Source organism: Conger conger, chromosome 3 (genome assembly GCF_963514075.1).
Source record: "Conger conger chromosome 3, fConCon1.1, whole genome shotgun sequence".
Taxonomy (NCBI): Eukaryota; Metazoa; Chordata; class Actinopteri; order Anguilliformes; family Congridae; genus Conger; species Conger conger.
The window spans coordinates 67,047,390-67,062,420 of record NC_083762.1 but is presented as its reverse complement, the minus strand read 5'-3'; the positions used below and the strand labels follow the sequence as shown (position 1 = coordinate 67,062,420).

The 15,031-nt window shown below is 42.8% G+C and overlaps 1 protein-coding gene across 1 annotated transcript in view; it reads left to right on the top strand.

The window, feature by feature from the left end:
• The window catches only part of LOC133123519 (delta-sarcoglycan-like), a 16,090-nt gene extending 1,333 nt beyond the window's left edge, over positions 1 to 14,757 (top strand). Inside the window, exons 2-7 of the mRNA XM_061233990.1 lie at positions 6,686 to 6,787; positions 7,286 to 7,373; positions 7,674 to 7,793; positions 10,767 to 10,839; positions 14,269 to 14,392; positions 14,584 to 14,757. Coding sequence (XP_061089974.1) covers positions 6,686 to 6,787; positions 7,286 to 7,373; positions 7,674 to 7,793; positions 10,767 to 10,839; positions 14,269 to 14,392; positions 14,584 to 14,757 — 681 coding nt within the window. The remainder of the gene's footprint in view (positions 1 to 6,685; positions 6,788 to 7,285; positions 7,374 to 7,673; positions 7,794 to 10,766; positions 10,840 to 14,268; positions 14,393 to 14,583) is intronic.
• The last annotated feature ends 274 nt before the right edge of the window (positions 14,758 to 15,031 follow it).

The following is a 15,031-nucleotide window of genomic DNA, read 5'->3' as shown; positions in this document are numbered from 1 at the left end:
CCAAATAAACAGAAGTTTAAGAGAGTAGCTGCTTGAATGGTGTAACGCCGGGCTTGAAATGACAGATGAGATGACTGCACGGAGAATCATATCACTTAGAGATTAACTGTTTGCATAGTATCTGCATGAATAAAACATGAAGGCATGTTGGCTACGCACTGGGGTACTATGAAAAATGAATGAACAAGTCAACTGCAGTATCTGGTTCTGTCTGTCCACAATATTTGTTTTAGCCCCCACGCCCTCTTCATTTATTTGTTTGAAAGTGTTTATTCTTTTTTTTTTAAATGATTGCAGAGGTGCCGTAGAGCCCTGGGGGGTGACATGATAAGAATGACTTGTTTAAAATTGGGGAGCGCATGGAGTGTTTCGAAGGAAAACAAACTCAGACATAAGACGGCCCTCGAGGCGAAACCATTACCCGCTGACTGTCCCACTCAGGTCCGGCACATGCCTCACCCGGCCTCGCCCACACCTCACCCGCACCCTACCCTGCCCCACCCAATGTCCTCCCTGTGTATTCACTGAGAGCCCATTAAACAGCGCTGTGTCTGATTATGCAAATCGTCCTTGACTGGACCCACAGCAGGCAGCGAGCGTTCATTTTTACCCTTTGCCCCAACAACTCCCCATGAAAAGCTACTGTGTGAATATGTATTCCTTTTTTCGTTCATTGGAGATGCTACTCCGTGCTCAGTGACAAGGATTGTAATTAGTTTCAGTTTTTCTGTAGTTTATAGGCGTTGGAGGGTTGCAGAGATGGCCCTGGTTTTCTGCTAGGTTGGGAATGGTGTCATATCTTATTAACCTGTTTAACACGTCAGGCCAGGAGAGACCTGCTGTAGTCTTTCTCTCCGCTGCTGTGCTGGTTACACTGCCATGCTCCTGATAATTACTTCATGTTTTAACAAGTCTTATAGATTATTACACCCAGACACACAGGCACACGCACACTGCCATATAGAACAGAACACAGGGTCACGGTCTCATTATATGGAACATAAATTGCAGTTCTATCCTGGACTGGTTGCAAGGGTAAAAAACCATCACCACGGTCTAGTCGTATAGAACTGAAGCCACGTTCATGGTCAAATCATACAGAATGATATTTCCAGCACGGCTCTGTCACATTTAAGCTGCAGAAAGGACAGAGGACTGAGTGTTGCTCTGGTGATAGGAACAAAGTGGTACATAAAAGGAAGAAAGGATATATCCTGTAGATCAAAGAGTCTGTGAGGATGAAACAGGGACCAAGAGAAAGAGAGAAGAGAGAGACAGAGGGAGAAGAGAGAGAGAACGAGAGAAGGGGGGTGAAAGAGATGTAGATATAATTAGTTATTCGCTTAAATGAAAGGGTATCTCGATCTGTGGTGACAGGAAAGACAGTATAAACAGAAAGCTCTGAACTGCACAAAACCCCCTCTGCTCCCCAGCCATAGTCAAAGCCACAGCCACAGCAGTGTGGATTAATGGCGCTTTGACTCTGCTCCCCAAGTCTCTCCCTTAACCTCTCTGAGTTCAAAGCCCCTGCACTTCTGCACAAAGCCTCCCCTTCATTAGTGTCCAGCACAAATCCTTCCACCCCCAGAGCAAAAAGGAATAGGACACACACACTCATGCATGCACGCACACACACACACACATGCACGCATGCCTGCATTCGCACACACACACATGCATACACACACACACAGACATTTACATGCAGACACGCATGCATGCGGGAATGCACACACACATGCAGGCATGCACACACACACATGCATGCATTCGCACACACACATGCATTCACACATGCACACATAGAACACATGCATACAGAGACATACACATGCATACATCCATACACTTGAGAATGCGTGCACATGCACACATATGCACAAACACAGATGCACACATTGCTATGGGTGTTCAGTTCTGCCAGAGTGAATTTAAATTCACAATTTGATTCATAGGACCAGGAATGACAGCAGTAGGGGAATAATCTTTTGCCTTCCTCACATGTGTGAGCCCCAAGCATTCCAAGTCATTCCAGAACTTGAGCACCAGTGTAATTTTTGCCCACAGGATAGTCTTTAAGATGAGACAAACAAAAACACAGCAGATTTCTGTGCAGCTATGAAAAGTTCAGTCGTTTTAATTCAACACTAATATTTACATTCCTCCTTTCAATCTGCAAAATGGATTTCATTCCTCTAAAACTTCACTAAAGTCACAATACACACTCTATTCAAATTATAATAGAACAATTGGAGTTTTACAGGTCAGTATAAGTGTGGTAACACTACAATGTGCTATAAACACAATTGCATCTACTGTAACAGTGATCTCTGCATGATTTTACTGCTCTGTGGTTTAGATGGCAGATGTCTCATTTTGAACAGTACCACTGCCGAACCCTAACTTTGGGGAGAGATTTGTGGCATTTGAGGACGTTTTCGAGTGTTTAGCTGGGGCCAGCTAAACCATTAAAACTCCCACCTATGTTTCTAGAGTTTCACATAACCCTCCCAAGGACGCCAGATTTACGAATCGTTGCAATGCGAGAGACGAGGAGCCCAATCAGTAATAAAAAGTGAGGATTAGAAATCCCTGGGAAAAGTGGCAGGGACACGCTGTAGAAGTGGCCGTAGACTGTGGAGAGGCAGTCTGCATGGCGAAGGTAAATGAGCCCTGCTTATCACCGAGAGTAGATAGAGGTCTGGCCGTGCGTCGATCCCCTGGCCCTCGTAAACGAGGGGAGGATGAGTACAGGGGGAACGTGCCCTGACAACGATGCGATGCCCTCCTGGCTCCAGGAGCAGCCATTAATCAACCAGACAGTACAATCAAGAGCTTGCGGAAAAGCAGCACTTTAAACAGTAATAACATTTTTGGGACATCACCGTGCAATCTCGACTGCAATCAATATCTGGCACCGAGAACGCAGCACCTCACCCCGTACTGCTGTGTGTCAAAGTGCAAAGTGTCTCTAACTCAAGGCGTGGATCTCAGACATATCCCAGATACTCCTCAATCCCGCCCCCGCATCAGTTTTCACCGCATCACTTTTTTTGCTGCAATTCAGCGCATTTGTTTTTACATTGTACCATTGAATCAAAAGTTTTCTTACTTTGGTCCTTTGACCTCTTACAGCTATCAAGGATTTTACATACGGAGCCATAATCCATCATCATGCAGATGCACCTGTGGGAGCTGAATAACTCCAAATCACCACTGTGTCTAACCCAGATGTGCTTAACTGTGTAGCCAGCTGGCCTTTTCCAGTTGTGTTCAGCCATGCAACCATCTGGTCACCCCCGGTCTATTTAGCAACATAGTTGGCTGATCTCCCCCCGATATGTTTTGCTGTATGTCCAGCTGGTCTCAACCTCATCTCATCTGCAAACATTTAACATTTTATTTCTTTCTGGGGTGTCTGGAGTGAAAGTAGCAAACTTTGTGATTGGTTTCCTTGCAATGAGATTGGTTCAGGAAGGTTTCAGTCAGTGTTACATTGTATGTCCTTGGTTGAGTTGCTAACCCTAGTAGGTGCCCTACTTGCCCATCATGATTCCCCAGAAGAAACAACTGACATTTGTTTTATTGGAAAAGCAAATACCCAGAAACTTGACAGAAGTAAGTTCCTTCAATGGCAGCCAGGTCACGCATATCGTACTGTAAGGTCAGACAAGTGAGGGTTCTTGTGATTTTAGTGGTGCGTCGTGGCGTTTGCTTTATCCACTCACACAGTGCCAGCAAGGTGCTCAGTCTCAATATTCACATAAAGCATTTTTTTTATTGTTAGCACACATTTTATTGTTTTTCCTTCAGCTCACTGATTCAAACATGCACAGTACGTTTGTTCTTGTTTTGGGTTTTTTTTTTGTTTTCTTTCAATCTACAAATGGAGGCACATGAATACTAACATATGAATTAGAATAGGATTGGTCCTAATATTGACTCATGGGGAACTCATACTGAGAATCATTGGTGACACATGTTCACCAAAGGTCCAACCAGATGGGAATTAAATCACCTCAAACTAGAGCCAGAAGAACAGACCACGGAGCTAATTTATTGCAAATCTATATTAAAAACTGCATTACGGTCTAAAACGGGGCTGGCCTTTCCTGTCTCTGGTGATCTACCACCCTGTAGGTTTTGATTCTACTAATTAGCAGCTCATTGAGGTGTAGAGTACTTTGTTAGGATTGGAGTGAAAACATACAGAACAGTAGGAACAGGGTTATGCAGCCCTGGTCTAAAAAACTGAACAATCCCTGCATTCATTAACATGTAAATAGTTGCTTAAATAAATTCAGTTTCTGTTCAGTGGAGAGTTCCTGAGAGCTAATGTCCTGAAGGTTTCGGAGGCGATGTCTATGCATTGGTATGTCTAAGCCATAGCTGGACTAATGTTTTATCTATTTTAAAACCACCATGGACAGGATTCCCTTTTTGAAAACATACGGTATGTTTGATTTCTAATTATGTCTGAACATGCAAGGACTTTGCATTCCGAAAATAAAATTAACAATTTCTGCACTTCCAGGGTCACAGATAATAATAAAAGTGTATACGTGAAATAGACACTTAAGGGTGAAGGTTTATTTCCATAGAAATGGATCCAATAGGATTTGTCTTTGGGGGGAAAGTCATCTTTTTCCTCTCTCTGTGGCTTATACCCAAGAGGGACTGGATGCTTTTGATCTCAAATGCATTTAGATTTATCCCCCAAGATTCTTTTACACACTACTGAATAAACCCTCTTTGGTGTTTGTGAAATTGTTGCTGTTTTTAATTTGCGCACTATGGAAAGGTTGGAGCTCTGTTCTGGAGTATGGGCAATTTCAGTATCCCCATGACTATAAATGCAGCACCAAGACTCTTTGTCTCTGTCTCAACCGGCCTTTCATTTTAAAGCTTATTGACCCAGCTGTAGAGTGAGCAGTAACTCCCTGTCGTGGTGACCTCATTCAAGACATTACTGCTGCAATATTATTACTGCAATGTTGTCAACTTATCTTATGAACACATCAGAATTTTATCTGCATCAGAAGCAGCAGAGTAAACCAAACATTTCCAGCAGACATTTCTCAAAAAGATTTAATAAAAAAATTCTAATATGTATGTGCAATGAAGGTACATTTTGTGAATGCAGTATGGTTCCGAGTGCTGTAAGCTGCACCAATATGTATATGCGAGAATGTGTCATTCACTGTAATGAGGAAAGATGTTTTGTATATTTTTGACAAATATGAATGTTTGTTTTTGGAAGATATATATAATCTATTACATTGCATGCCAAGCTTGTTTATGTTTTGGGAGGCCTTTTTACTTCATTTAGACAATTTAATTTAGTGCTACTTGTCTATTCTGTCATGTTTCTCTGAAAGCTTCATGCTGTGAAATAAAAATGAAACAAATAAACGTATCTGATATGGGAGGAACAGTGTAGATTTGATTTTGATTCTAATTTAGCTGAAATTGCCATCAGTGGATGTCCACAGCCCCCAATGGTGCAAAATGTTGAGCAGTCATAAAATAATGGTAGGGTTTTTTATTAAGAGTGTCTGAGCACACTTGTTTGGGACTGTGGGTCTCCATCATAATGAATAAACACTCTGTTTTGATACAAGGTGTAGAAAGTCCAAATTCCATTTATGTAGAAGATAAAATAGAATTTTCAATAGAATGCCCAAGGATGGCTGCTGTGTTTCCAACAAGGCAGAACAAGGAGAGTGGACCATAAAAAAACTCCGAATGGTGTCTACTACCAGATATGGGAAGTTATTAGAAAGTTATCGGGTGTAGGTTGTTGTCAGGTACTCGATGTTGTCAGGCATAAGATGTCATCATGTGTTGGGCATTATCAGGTATATGACATTGCAGAATGTAGGTTGTGAGCAGTAAACTGCCATTTTATCTGATAGCAAATCATCTGAATTTAGGGTGGCTTTGTTCCTGCAGAGGAAAGTCTCAGATAACTGCATGCTCTCAGCTCCTCTGCACAGCCACTGTGTATGGAATTCATATGAGCTGCAAATGCCATGGAGCTCATAGTATGGCTGCAGAGATCGTAGAACAGCAGTGTTTCATGATGATGATGATGGTGGTGATGGTGATGAGGATGATGATGATGATGGTGACGATGATGATTTATGTGAAATATTCCCTGCAGAAAAAACAGGAACCACAGTAGTGCAAACATTTCTCATGAAAGGCCTTTTGTAAGTTCAAAGATTCCATACAACATAGGCTGACTGATTTTCCATGAAAATAATTTTAAAAGCATCACCCCAGCCTGAATAAATGAATTCATCAACCCTCCCAGGACTCCTAATGAGGAAGCAAGACAAGTGCGTGAAGAAAATGAGATGATTAAAACAATTACAGTCTTAAAATCTTAGGAGCCCCTAGTCTCTTTTGATACATTACCTCTGAAATGATCACCGTGAGATAAAATAAAAATCACTGGCTGCTCACAAATTAATCCTGTCTGTTTCATATTTTGAGGTTTGTTGACTTCCTTTTATAAAGAGTAGGACTTCATTCTTACCATGGAAGGTGACTAACCAGATCTACCAGGTACTGGGTAGGCTGACCAGACATCACGTTTTTCAGCCCCTGTTCACATGTCCGACTTATTCTGAGAAGAATGGCTGTGAACACAGTGAAGTTAAGTGAATTTTCTGTCTCACAGGATGGGATGGGTAACCTCAGAATTACACCGATGGGTCTCCAGCTGGCGGGGGACTCTGAATTTCTCCAGCCCCTCTACGCCAAAGAGATCCAATCAAGGCCTGTAAGTACAGAGGACAGAGTCTGAGGAGGCCTGTCTCAGGGTGATGACATCACAATCGGTGGCATGCTGCACTCTGTAGTTCCACTTGGTCAGGCAGAGGGGTGGTAGGTGGATGAGGCTGCTGAATAGAAATGTACTCATTACTCATGATGCACCTTTATCAAGAGATGCACATTGTAGTCAGTCCTCCACTGCAGGATTAAAGAAAGGGAAGCTCATTGACAATGTCCTGACGTGTGTCAGAGCAGCCCCGAGTCATACAATACAAATATACATAAATTAGTTTATCTCTCAATAAACCAGTGCAGTTATAAAACATTTCTGCAGATTGCTGCAAAACTAACCCCATCATATGCATTTTGTTTCATGATTCTGTTTAGTTACATGCTGTGAAACTGTGCATGGACATCACTAGAGTATATCTAATGAAGTCGTCCATGAATATATGCTCATACACAGAAGATAATCATTGTGAATATTTTGCTTTTGCCTCAATAGGGCAGTCCTTTACTCCTTCAGTCTTCAAGAAATGTGTCAATCAACATCCTAGATGACAGAAATGTGCCAATCACCCAACTAGTAACAGGTACGATGCTACAGAAAGTACAGAGCTGAAGTACTATTACAATAATACTACAGGACTACAATACATTACCATAGTAATACCTACTTCAGCGTCTTATAGTGCTACAGTAATGCAATATTATAATGCCATGACACTACAGACCTATGATTGAGCCACAATGCTACATGAATATGGTACTCCCAGAAGGCACTGTAGCAACACAGGATGACAGTACAGGTAGTAGACAGAGGTTCCATAATGGTGCGGGGTGCATTTTCCAGTGTGTCAGCTTTAACATACAAGTGCATTTTCTCTTGACAGGGTCAGGTGGAGTTCGCTCGTGTAGCAAGCTCCTGGAGGTGAAATCCAACAGCGGAAAACTGCTATTCTCGGCGGATGACCGGGAGATCGTGGTGGGAGCGGACAGGTTGCGAGTCCCAGGTGAGTAGGGCGGTCTAAGGTGGGATGGAATCAGCTGCTTTGTGAATGTTTAATATCACAAGCCCAGATGTGTTGTTGATCTTAAAAAACCTTGGAATATATTTGTTTTTTCTATTGATAATTCATTCTTGAAAACGGGACTCACGTTAAATCCACAATGAGATCGAGTTCAACTTCTTTGCCACCATTGTCTTTGCGAACTATAGCCACCTTTGTTGTCTGTCTGAACAAATGTGACTGGAACAAAAGTACAATAAAGACATTAAACAGGGGTAGCTGAAACTGAGTAGGTGACCTGTGGATGTTCTAATCACTACACATCAAAATTTAGCTGATGCATTGTCACTCATTGTCTGTATCCAATATGTAATTATAGAGCAGAGTGCAGCAGTCAGATTGTTTCTAGCCCCAAGAGGCAGTCATTCTTGAAATTGGAAATTGCTGCCTTGGACTGGACTGGACTGGACTGGACTGGACTGGAGATTCCTTGCAATGCACCTTCTGACATCAGTTTTGGTCTGATGACATGAAAAGTAACCCATTTGAATTTTCCTATAAAATTGGCTATTTATGTGAAGTAAATAATTTATTAATAAACACAATCAGATTTAATCATAAAAATGACATTTCTTCAGTTTTGGTTGGGCTAGCAGAGAATACCCTAAAGGCCCCAATGGTCCACCAGTGGATGTATCACACCTGCTGTCTCCTCGGGGGCGTTTTCATATTCAGGTTGTTGATGACAGTATTCTCTCAGTAGAGTAATACACAGTACACTTGCACCATCTAATGATTTCCTTTTAATTATAGCAGTTAATTATTTATTTTCTCACTGATTATGCAGCTAAAGTGACCTGGGAGAATGTTCCAGGCTCCATAATACAACACAGGTTGTAACTTCCCTGTGACAGCACATATTTTATTCTGTTTTTTTTTATATTTTATTGCATTTTGTCAGAAGCCAGTCAAGGTAAGGCTAAGGCATTGTTCATGTGTTTTTCATTTGTCATCCACCACTTGAAAAAAATGCTATTATTCAATATCTTTACAGTGGGCTGAATTATGGTCTTCAAGGTCAGTTGGGCCTGTTCATTTTGGTGATTGCTTACTTCACTAAATTGTAATAAAACATTTTTGTTTAATTGTTCAAGAATTGTTCAGGAACTTTGTTTAGAGGATCAGCAGAGGTGCCTACTGAGTGAACTGAGACCAATCTGATGACACACATCCCGCTGTAGCATTATCTAATTGCATAATGACTGCAGCCTAATTATACCAATCATATTCACTACCTAATTATATCCATCCTATTTACAGGCAGATTATACAGTCAAATTCATGTTTACACCAGAATAATTTCATATGCCATATGTCATATTTAGACAGAATTGTACCAATAATAATTACGCCATATCATATTAATCATACCTACAGCTTACATATAACAGTATTAAATATAACTTAGAAATTAATTAATTAATTAATTCATTCATTCATTCATTATCTTAACCCGCTTATCCTGAACAAGGTTGCAGGGGGGCTGGAGCCTATCCCAGCATACATTGGGCGAAAGGCAGGAATACACCCTAGACAGGTCGGCAGTCCATCGAAGGGCACACACACCATTCATTCACACTCTCATACCTATGGGCAATTTAGATTCTCCAATCAGCCCAACCTGCATGTCTTTGGACTGTGGGAGGAAACCGGAGTACCCGGAGGAAACCCACGCAGACACGGGGAGAACATGCAAACTCCGCACAGAGAGGCCCCGGCCGACGGGGATTCGAACCCAGGACCTCCTTGCTGTGAGGCGGCAGTGCTACCCACTGCACCATCCGTGCCACCATAACTTAGAAATAACAATTTAAATATAACATTCTAAATATAATCAATCTTACAAAGGAGTACAAAGATGTGAGGTAAAATAGTGTTTACTGGACAGTAAGTCCATTATATAGTACACACTTATTCTGTGAACACTGATTCTGCAGTATTGTACAACTGGACAGGCTCGCTAATACCTTGTGCTATTAAAAAGAAATTAGCACTGTTTATTTAGCGAGATGATTGTTAAATGATCAGAATTAAATTAGAATGCAAAGTAATGACAGTAACATCAACACATCTCCAGACATCTCGATCAGCTTCAGGGAAAAATCCGGATTTGATCTCATCTGCAATCACTCATATCAGAAAAACATATTAAATCTGAAGACATCCTTACCCAACAAGGCATTCAAAATTTGACATAAAAAACATATTTTTATCTTTTGTGGTGGAATAGTTTTTTTTTTTCTAATCCGAGGATACAATGCTGAAGTCAGAAAGCTTTTAAAAGGATTTTTATAAATTCACAGTGAAAAGGTGAGGTGTGGCCTAGGGGGGATTGTGATTGACGGGTCCTTGGGACTGTCTAATGGACGCACTCTGATGAAATCATTCCTGCGGAGCGATTTTTGTGGAGCCTGAAGAACTCGACTAAAATGATCTTATTGATTTCCACTCAGCGTGTTCATGAATGTTTACCGCCGGTGAATGAGTGCTTGTCAGGGGACAGAGCGTGGCATCTCTGGGGGGTGAGACGGAGGACAAGCCAGGCCGTGAAAGCCAAGGGTTTGGAACGTAAACAAACCTCAGGGCCAGACCAGGGGGATATAAATGGGACAATGTAACACCAGACAGGCAGACGTCTTCCTTTCACCATCAAAGATGAATGAGAATGCATAGATCTGTGATCAGCAGTCAGAGGCCTGGGATTTATTAGATAGACAGTATTTCTGAATCGACTGGGGGTGAATTTATATCTAATCAGGGGCCAGTGGTGATCGATACCTGTCCAATCGAGGGATGGCTGGGACTGATTGGCTGGTTGATGAGTGCCAGCTTTGGCTGAATGCTGTGTAAATACTGTGTGGAGTTTTTATAGAAAACTGCTGAGGGATGGTGCTAACCTGTGGGGTTTGTTTGCAGGTGCAGAGGGAGCTGTGTTCAGCAGGTCTGTAGAAACACCTCACATCCGTGCAGAGCCCTTCAAGGAGCTCCGGTAAGAGTGGGACCCCGGTACCATCTACAGCTCTGTACTTACTGTCTGCAGCTCCCCCCATACAGTCTACAGCTCCACACTCACAGTCTACAGCTCCACACTCTCTACAGCTCCCCCCATACAGTCTACAGCTCCACACTCACAGTCTACAGCTCCACACTCTCTACAGCTCCCCCCCATACAGTCTACAGCTCCACACTCTCTACAGCTCCACACTGACAGTCTACAGCTCCACACTCACAGTCTACAGCTCCACACTCACAGTCTACAGCTCCACACTCACAGTCTACAGGTGCTTTTCTACATTTTACACAACTGTTTACCTTTCAAGCATTTAGCATTTAGCTATTCCTATCAAAGAACTCACACAGCATACATTAGTGCCGTTTGAATACAAACTTCCTTCTGTCTTGCCACTGACACACGGGTGTAATTGCAGGGTTCTTTACTCAATACACTGGACATGCTGGATAACATTGGGTGTAAAATGTTCCTATTTTATTGTAGATGCACAATCTTATATTTTTAGCAGTCAAACAATACTGTGGGGTGATGGTGCACATTTCCTTGAGTGTACATAAGAACAGTATGCTCTTGTTCCCGTGCTTACCAACTTCCTGTTTCTTTCTAAATGCCTGTGACATGTGAATGCCACCCTAGTGCACAAGATAGGTAACAGCAAGCATATTCAAAAATTATTTACAACACATGCAAATAGCTTGTACATACTTGATTACATACCACCAAATTCTACAACTGAATAGTTTACCGAAGGAATTCAAGCACCTTGTTCAAGGGCCCAATAGCAGTGTACCACCTGGTCCTCACACCTACAACATCTGCTAATCTGTTAAATTTGAGCTGATGCAAATGTATTTTAACGCCCCTGTCATGAGTCTGTGAAGCCACTCACACAAACTAACTGCTGATCACAGGTAGATAGCTGTCCTGTTTAACTGGGAGGTTTGATGTGGGATTTCAGAAGCTCTTTGAAGTGAGTCAGAAGGCGGGGATTTCATCATCAGAACAGGGCTGTTTGCCTCCTCCTGGTGGCCATGCTTTTGGAAAGAGTTAAAAGGAGAAGCCGGCCTCTTAACGAGATCGATGCCTGTAGTTTTGGCGCGTGCCGCTCTTGGGAGGCCTCTTCTCTTGTGGATCAATGCTGGATGCTCATCAGAAAGTAATTAAAGTGGATTCTCATTAGCTAAAACAAACACGGCGAGCACAAAGCCGATAGCAGACGGGAGGAGAGGCTGGCGACCAGATGAAAGGCAGCAGGCTGTGTAGTAATGAGCAATACGGACCACACTCTTCACACCCCCCCCCCCAACACGCCTCTCTCAACACCCCCGTTCCCCCCTGGCTCGACCGCCCGCCCTATACACAACGGTCCTGGAGGGCCACTGTCTGCTAGTTGTCGGTGTGTTTCAGCAGCAGTTATTCATTTAAATCATTGATAGGCTAAACAATCCCCACACCTACTGCAGTCTCCGATGCCTTTTACTCACTGCTGATTGAAAGGAAATAAAAAAATACCGGCGGACTCGCCAGGCCTCCAGGCCTCTGAGTTTGGAACCACTCCCCACACTAAACTATATTTCCCCTATGCACTCTACCACATTCGACTACATTCCTACCACATTCAACTACAACTCTACCTCATTCTCTACCATATTCCCTACCACATTCAACCACATTCAACTACATTCCAGATGTTATTGCAGCTGCCCCTGCCATAGCCCCCACACACAAACAAACTAATGTTAAACCACTATGCAAGGAAATGAGAGTGACCAGAGTCTCAATATGTACATTCATCCTGAATTCCTCAAGGACTTTATTTTGTATTCCTTCATGTGTAACTAGAGGTTTGCCTGAATATCACATTTTGTTTTGCATATAATTGCATCTGTTTGTTTACAAGTGCATGTATGTCGTGTTGCGTGTGTCAATGCATATTTGTGATTATGTGCACATCTACATGTGTGAGTGTGTGTGCAAGTACAATATAAGTTATTCCCCCTTTGCTGTTTGTTTTGTCATTCAGCCTATGGGGGGCTGTGTTTGTGTCCTACTGGGTAGCCTGTTAGTGGAATACTGATGCCCACAGCTCTTTTGTTTGATAGAATCAGACTAGCTCTTCATTTCCTGCCGGCTGTTCTGTCTCTAATGCTTCTCAGCTCAAATCAGAGGTCCCGATCTCAGCCTCCTGTTCACAACAGTGACCACCTCATAACTGTTATCACCAGAACAATAATAATGGCCAACGACACGGCTGTCGCAACTCTTATACTACATAGAAGACTGGTTATAGCCATCATTATGTGATTTGGCAGATAGCATTATAAATATGCCACTGACTCCAGTGCCTTTCCTGCTGTTAAATCCAGCTATGCCATCTTGACCAGCTTGAAAATTATGACCAAGCTGAGACGGGTGCATGGGGGGTTGGACCCAAAATGCACGACTCAGAAACAGGGGTGTAATAAAGTCCCGTCAGGGCTTTATTCGGGGAATATCCAGAGAGCGTAGTCAAAAAACAAGCAATGTTCGTAAATGTAAAATCCAGCCAAAACAGAGAAGGCAGTCTCGTAATGCAAGAATTTCACCAGGCAACAATTTCGCAAAGACATGACATGAAACGGAGCTTTATATGCAGGTGTAGACAGGTGTAGACAATTAGCTTGAGAGCAGCAAGAGAATGGAAATCAGGTGTGGAGGATTGACAAGTCAACGAGGTAATTAGTAATCGTTAGTAATAAACCTATCCTGCCCTAGCGTTAGTAAATTGGAAAATGACATGCACAAGAAACGTAAGGGAACAGAAAGCAGGAATGCAAGGTTTGCAGAAAGACACAAAACAATGTATGCTAATCAATGAAAAGAACATAACATGACACAACATAAATCGTGACATAACAAGTTAGCGAAATTATGACAATAAACTATATAACATGACATGGCAAGACTAAGAAATAAATGGTAACAAGAACTAAACATGAAACATAACATGACAAAAAACATAAAAACGTGGTGAGACTAGACTAATATAATACGTGACATGACAATAACATAACCAAGACAATAACTAAACATAAAACATGACAAACATGAAACGTGACACAAGCTGGTCATAAGCTGGTCTGGCTGGCTATAAGCTGGTCAACCAGCATGGACAAGCTGGTCATAAAGCTGGTCTAGCTGGGTATGAGCTGATCAACTAGCTAGTGCTGGTTGCTTGTCTGAGCTGGTCTACCAGCTAAACCACGTTGAGCTGAGGGCTGGTCTGAACTGGTCAACCAGCTACCAGCTGTTTAAAAGCCTAGATTGAGTTGGTTCTGGAATGCACTTCACAGTATGTGGGTGTTTTGTCCTGACTGCAGCTTCATTTATCTGAGGGAAAAACAAACAAGAAAATGTGTGTTTCAGGTTGGAGTCTCCGACTCGGTCCCTTATCATGGAGGCTCCCAAGGGGGTGCAATTCCTGGCGGAGGCTGGAGACATCCAGGCCACCTGTAGGAATGAGATGCGTCTGGAATCCAAGGATGGACAAGTAGGGATCCACATCACCCCAAAGCTCATATACATTAAACAGAATTGAGCAATTAGAAGCTACCCCAAGACTCTTACTTTGAAGTGCTCCATGCTAGTGGATGGGAATGTTTCCATAGTTATGTGTATATTATGGGTGTATGTATGTCTGTGTGTGTCACCCTCTCTCTCTCTCTCTCTCTCTCTCTCCAGATAACGCTGGACGCCAGTAAAATCAAGCTCCCTCGGCTGCCGCAGGGTCAGACGTCGTCCGCCGGACCCAAGCAGACGGTGTTTGAGGCGTGTGTGTGTCCGAACGGGAGGCTTTTTATCTCACCGGCCGGAACTGGCTCCACCTGCCTGACCAGCACCAGCATCTGCCAATGAAACAGATGGGCGGAGTGACAAACAGCTTGACTGACTGCCGGCCACACCCCCCATGCCCCCGCCAGTGGAGAGAGATGGGCAGTTCTTTGTGATTCTGATGGCATAAGAGATGGGCAGTTCTTTGTGATTCTGATGGCATAAGAGATGGGCAGTTCTTTGTGATTCTGATGGCACAGATGCCAGGATCCTCCACCTGCAGCCAGGGCAGCGACTGCGTGGTCAGTGATTGCTGGTCAGCATTTGGTGTTCAGTGTTTGCCAGTCAGTTAATTGGT